Below are 6,456 nucleotides of genomic sequence, written 5' to 3'. Positions count from 1 at the left end.
GCGGCGCGGGCGCTGCTGGCCGGCGAGCGGGCGCCCGCGCGCCAGAAGCTGCTGCTGGACGTGCTGCGCAACGTGGAGGAGAACAGCGGCGCCGAGCAGCGCCACGAGGACCAGCCCTGGTTTGAAGGCGAGTGCGGGCCCACGCGGCGGCAGGGGCAGCGGGGCTGCCGCGGCACGGCGGGGCTGCCGCCACCTCAGCCACCTCTTCTGCGCCTTGCCTCTTTAGCACACCGAAACGCATGTCCATCCCCCTGGGAAGTCATCCCGCTTCCCCTTGCTTCATCCCCTGCTGTTCTGCACTACACACTCGGGAGACTAGCCCCACCAGCACAGAGTAGATCTGCACGTACCTCTTCACACCCGCTAGTAACACATGCCTGACTTGTACGTACCAGCCAGCCAAGCCTTCCCTAGTTGCTCTTGAAGTTTGGTCAGTTCACCTTCCACTYTGCAGGCTGTGTCGAGCTCTGCAGTTCTTCCTGAACTCAGCTTTTATCTCGTGGTCTTCCCACCTCCTCTGTGAATGCACGTTAATAGGAATCACCCAACAGTTACGTATCCATGACTGCTCTCAAGCAGTCTGCACCTGAGCAGGATAGTCTTGGACCCATAAAATAAAAATGGGAAAGAAAAAAAGATGCATATACCAAGTTTTATGAAAAGAAGGGATAAATCTTGGCAGAAGTACTGAATTAACAGTACTGTGTGCATTACAAAATAACTCTCTTTAGGTCTGGAGTCTCGTTTTAAGAATAAGTCAAGCTACATGCGATACAGTTGTGAAAACAGAATACGAAGCTACATGAAAGAGGTGAAAGTTTGTAATAAGCAACACTTCCAAGCTGCTACTAAAAGTAATTCAACAATCCCATGTATCAAAAAAATGCTTTGGTAGAGCAACGTTTGCTGTAGAAGAAAAGCTTCAACCTTCCGTGAGCACTAATGGATGACTTTTGCTTATTCAATTTAAGGTTAATGGCTTTATTTCAAACGTTCATCCGACAGCAAGAGATGCATATAAAAAGATAACCGACCTTATGCTGGATAAACTGAAATCTGTGAAATATAACGGGTGCTACTTTGACAGGCGAGAGGAGGAGGAGGCAGCTCGCCTGTGCACCGTGGAGGGATGGTTCTCCTGTCAAGTAAGTTCARCCCTCTCTAAAGCAGGGCCTTGACTGACTGCAACAAGCAGAGGCGTGTTTCACAAAGACAGTATTGGAGGAAGGAGATAATTTGATGTTTGTGTAGTGAGGTATCGATCAAGCTCAGCGAGGCTTGTGTGATTTATTTCTGCTTACAGCAAACAAAAGCTTTGTCAATACCAGGGTAGGACAGGGCTAGGCTGAACCRCAGTACCCCCTTCATTGTGTTCATCTTGTTTTTCAGGGGCCTTTTGACAGAGATTTCTGCCCTTGTAAGCACTCCATCAACCCCTACAGTAACAGGGAAAGCAGAATCCTCTTCAGTACCTGGAATCTCGACCATATGTATGTATGAAGTATCAGTGCAACTTACCCATTGCGGGCTCTTCATCTGAAGTAGCACAGATGTTGCCAGTGAGGCTTTCTCCCTTCTTTGTCCCCATCACACACTGAGCTCCACTGTGAAATGTTGCCATAAAAGATGCTCGGGTGCAACAGCGTCTGGCAACATAAACCCTGAAGATAGATTATAATGCAGTCTCTCATTAGCTGCTTTGCTCATGTTCAGATTTGCTCTGTCTACAAATAAAAAACAACCTTAGACCCATTTTCAGGCAGTGTGCACTTCTAAAGCAGACAGGATGTGCTAAACAACTCTTCAGGGAAACAAACAGGCAAACCTACTTACGGCAAAAGAATTTGACTTCCATCCTGCTTTTAGAGCAGGATGCAAATATTGTTATGGGAGAAAAAAAAGTAATTCCCCCCACTGCTGTTATTCATTGCAGAATAGAGAAGAAACGAACCGTTGTCCCAGAACTGGCAGAAGCTGTCAAAGCACGGGATGGAAGAGAAGTGAACTGGGAATACTTCTATCAGCTGTTGTTTACCTTGGATAATCTAAAACTGGTACATATTGCTTGCCATAAGAAAACCAATCATAATCTTAGCTGTGACAAAACTAAAATTTACAGGAAAAGGAAGCAAACCCAGAAGATTTCCTAGCACCACACCAAAAGTGACTCTTCTGCTAAGGACCCCAAGTGATGCCATTGCAATCTCCCAACGCGTACACYTGGATCATGTCTAATGCAGCTCTTCCCCTTTCTGCTTATTACAGGCCTTGCTTAGATCACGTTACATTAAGTGTGGTAAAGTACAGCTATAAATCATACTAAAAAAATAGACTCCTTGAAACATTAAGGCAAAGCACAGGATAATTATGGTGCTCTCYGCCTCTTGGCGGGTCGGCAACTACCGTATTTCAGATGTGCCAAATGCTGATTCAGTGACAGAGCCGCCGGCTTTTCTGTATGAGAAGAGCTGCACTTACCCCAGCCATTCCATTTGCTCTTAGTTTAGATGCTCAATTTCTACAAGGAGCAGCAGGGCCATCTTTGCTTTTACAATGTTTTCTATTTGTCATCCTTCCCATTGATTTCCCTCTCCTTTCAGACAGTTTCTGCCTTTTTAGCTTGAATTTGCTTGAAGCAAGACATGCAGTGTTATTGGCAAAGCATCACATTGATGTCCTGCTTTAGAATATTTATGGCTTCTGAAACATGCTCCCTACCTCTCATGAAACAAAATACACCATTTTTAATTATTTATTTTTAAAAATATCTTTGGATAGCAACTAAATTCTCAGGGATGTCAACATAAGCAATATTTGTATTTTCTTRATTAAAAAAAAATCATGGGAATCTTTCTACCTGTGTATATGAAGGCAAAGGTACCTGAGTGGTTAGTAAAACATATCAGACTGAAATCSTAAGACTAAACTAATGAGATTAAAAGGAATGAGCATAAGGAAAGGCATTTATGAGTGCATCACTAGATACCTCTTTGCAGTGAACATACTTGGCTCCTCTGTAATGAAATGSTCTTCCTTCTTGGCCATACAAATTCAGCCAGTCCATTTAAAATTGTATTAAGATCATATTGTTGTGCGAGTCTCGGAAATGCAGTTTTGCTCTAGAGAGTACAGAGAGTATTAAGTTACTTGAAAAGTAAACAACAGACTCTACCTCCCTCCAAAGCTTTTCAAAATTAAATGCAAGTTGGTGCACTTCTAATGCAGCATTGAGTTCACTCCTCCTCTTCCCAAAAAGCACGTCACCTGTAATTAAGTCAGAAAATGCACTATCTGCTGTTTTGGCGTTCTAGAAGCCACAACAGCAAAGATTCTCATGACAAATRCTGTGTGATCAACTGGACACACACACTGACAATCACCATTCTGTACGGTGCTAAAACCAAGACGAGGATCTAAATGTAAAAGCTTATTTACTAGAAAGAGGCGGCAGTGAATAAACCTAGCTTGAGAAAGGTTGGAAGGACTACATTGCAGTGGAGTTGTACTGAAAACTCTGAGAGTGGTATTGAATTAAATCTTTGTGTATTACTGAAATAGATGGAAAGGGGGCCAAGAAATGCCACTGACAGAAGCAATGTACCAGCTGAATAGGAATGTGAGTGAATTAGCATGTCATGCATATACAATTTGTTTGGCTTACAATTTTAATATGAATGTTTAACAGGCTATAGCTGTGGAAATTAATATTTATTTAAACCATCTGCTGATTATATTTGCTTTTTACAAATGTAGGGAAAACTACTTATAATAAAAAAATAAAGTTGTGGAGGCTTATTGCATAATCACACTTTCAAAGAACTGTTATCATAAACATGGAATGAATGAGCTGCTCCTGAAATCTCTGAGGTTCCTTTTTACTTTCCAAAAATACCAGCAAAAAGAATAAATCTGGAGTACTGAGCTTATCCTTAAAAATCGATCCTCACTCACCTACCAAAAAAGTCYAATGTACAGAGATTTTATTCCTCCCTTTATCACCATCAGTGACCATCTCAAAAAAAACAATCTATTCATAACCCTTGGCAGTCAGTTGAAGGCAATACTGCACAAGTTGAATTGCACAAATATTTAACATGGCAATTTTTCTTACTTGATTTGATGGAAGAGGGAAGCAATGGAATTCACATGGCAGTTGTTCAGAAAACTGACATGCAATAAAAATTTATCATCTTGAGACCAAAAATACTGAGCTCACATTGACATGTGCATTCAGCTTTGGCAGCAGAACTGCATTTTAAAGGTTTAAATTGTAAGTAAACCATGCAACAGTAAACATAAGTTTACTGACATAAACATAAGGATAACAGAGGCTGATATCCTCTCATATCCTTCCCTTGTACTGGTAGCCTACTAGGTAAATTGCTAATTAGATGGCCCCCCTCAAAAAAAATCACAATTATAAGGAAAATGACTATCCGTGCTCCCAAACTGGTTGCTTCTTTAGTTTTTAAAAGAGCACTAAGAACATTATAGGTATTGGCTCAGAATTACAGCAGAGTAAACGAAATGTCCATTCTTTTATGCTTTTTTTCCCCTAGTAATTGTAAATGATAAACTGCTAAACTACAATTTATTTCCAATTCTCTAAAAAATTCAAACTCTCCCTCCCCCATCCCCTCAAATAACCATGGGAGTGTACTGCATCTGACAAGCTCAAAGAAACAAACCGTACCAGTTCTCCCCCTGAGAAAAGGTGAATACAGATGCATCAGGGCAGTGATACAGCCAGCCATAGCATTTCACTAACCAATATCATGGTGTAAAATCCTTAAAAAAATAGCTTTGTTTGTTTTACATGTTGTGGCTAGATGATATGCTCTGCCTCCTCCTCCTCGTCTTCCTTTGCAATGAAATGCAGCTTTCTAAATTCTCGTCTGCTCATTGTTGTGCTTCCAAGTGCAGCAGCTGGGAGGTCCTTGAAGGAAAAAGATAAAAAACTTGAGAAAAAAAAAATTGCTGCAAATAACATTCTTACATGTCCAATCCTTACCATTCTCCTACACCTGATACACAAGCTATTAACACAGACCTCAGAAGTGATGGGCCTGGGACTTGAATTTATCATTTTGTCACTGGCCTGTTGGAAAGCACAGCCAGTCAGAAATTCGTTCCTATGCCCAAGTGTTTAAGTAACCACAATTAAGAGCCAGTGATGAGTGAAAAACTAGCTTAGTATATAAGGTCTCCAAAATTCAGCTATATTTAATGAGTAAAAATATTTATCCTGTGGAAGTAGAATAATTTAATCCGAACAGGAAAGACTTTGCTTCTGAATTAGACTTGGCCAGAGAAGTAATTTCATCTCTGGGTGAGGTCTGTGTTTCTATCTAGAAGGCAAACAGTTCTCCAGAGGACTGTCAAGTTTGCCTAAGGTTTTGAAGCTAGCCCATCGTCACTGGGAGACGAGACGGAAGGAAAACAGACTTTCACAGGCCCGGGTGCACGAGGCATCRCCCTACCTGCATGAACTCGACATTGCCGAAGAACCGCTCCATGGGCATGGGCTGGTTACTGTCCTCATCCAGGAGAGCGCCGCTGTCGAGCGGCACCAGCAGCGCCGGCGGCCCGCCGGGCTCCTCGCACAGCCCACCCTCGCAGCCGCTCTCCCCGGTCCGGGCCTCGGCGCCTTCCCCCGGGGCGCTGCCACCCGCTCCGAGCACGGCGCCGGGTCCGGGGCCGCCCGGGCGCCCACCCATGGCTTCCTCCGGCACCGCTGCTCCTCGCGCTGCCGGTCCAGCCCTGCTTCTCCCTCCTCTGCGCCTCTTCGAGGGTCGTCTCTCAGTTGCTTTGCGTGAGGAAGACTGCAGCAAAAAAAGGAGAAAGAAAGAAAGAAAATATAAAGGCCCTGAAGTTTAGCCTTCAAATAAAAAGAAAGTAAAACCCRCCAGGCAACACAAATTGCAGGCTGGCCACAGAACTTAATAAGCCTGCAAAATGAGCAGCTCAATTATTTTTCAAGGAGCTGCAGCTTGATCTTGAGCTACATCACCACAGAAATAGTTATTATAAAGGTATATAAAATGGGAAAAAAAAAAGACAAGGGGCACCTGGGACACAGTAAGCCAAAACACACAGTTCATCATCATCTTGTCCTCCTTCCCCACCCCCGGCAGACCTGACACGGTCAGTCACCACTGCGGTATTTTCCCGAGGATGTTCCAAACTCGCTCCTGTTAAGCGGGAGCAACTGAATTTCCCTCTTCCTGCACGCGCGTGTTTCATAGAGCGGTGTAAACACGGGCGAGGGCGCTCGAATCCTGGTGGCCCCCTCCTACCGGGCTCGCCGTCCGGGCCGCCKCCTCCACCTCCTCCTTCTCCTTCTCCCCGGCGGCTGCTGCGGGGCCGCGCCGCTCCCCGCGGCTCTTCAGGCGGCTGCTGCGGGCACCGGGCGGTCCCGCTCGGCGCCCCGGCCCCGCTCCCGGCCCCGGCGCCCGC

The 6,456-nt window shown here is 44.7% G+C and overlaps 2 protein-coding genes across 2 annotated transcripts; one reads left to right on the top strand and one right to left on the bottom strand.

Annotated features, from left to right (window-relative positions):
- Positions 1–6: 6 nt before the first annotated feature.
- Positions 7–2,304, top strand: DFFB (DNA fragmentation factor subunit beta; the record flags this gene model as incomplete). Its single annotated transcript, XM_026051133.1, has 5 exons — positions 7–127; positions 732–811; positions 972–1,145; positions 1,390–1,490; positions 1,934–2,304. Coding segments are annotated over 5 exons (693 nt in total), but the record flags the coding sequence as incomplete, so codon positions are not given.
- Positions 2,305–3,898: 1,594 nt separating this feature from the next.
- Positions 3,899–5,717, bottom strand: CUNH1orf174 (chromosome unknown C1orf174 homolog). The gene is made up of 2 exons (XM_026051100.1): positions 5,481–5,717; positions 3,899–4,936 (listed from the first exon to the last, which is right to left on the bottom strand). The coding sequence occupies exons 1-2, from the start codon at positions 5,715–5,717 to the stop codon at positions 4,826–4,828; spliced, it is 348 nt and encodes a 115-aa protein (XP_025906885.1). The 3' UTR covers positions 3,899–4,825.
- Between the last annotated feature and the right edge of the window lie 739 nt (positions 5,718–6,456).

Source organism: Nothoprocta perdicaria, unplaced genomic scaffold, assembly GCF_003342845.1.
Source record: "Nothoprocta perdicaria isolate Ctin4 unplaced genomic scaffold, notPer1 scaffold_72, whole genome shotgun sequence".
Classification (NCBI taxonomy): domain Eukaryota; kingdom Metazoa; phylum Chordata; class Aves; order Tinamiformes; family Tinamidae; genus Nothoprocta; species Nothoprocta perdicaria.
This window is presented reverse-complemented; position numbering and strand designations above follow the sequence as displayed.

Coding starts and splice junctions, on each gene's coding strand:
- CUNH1orf174 (XM_026051100.1), bottom strand. CDS start 5,717: ATGGGTGGGCGCCCGGGCGGCCCCGGACCCGGCGCCGTGCTCGGAGCG.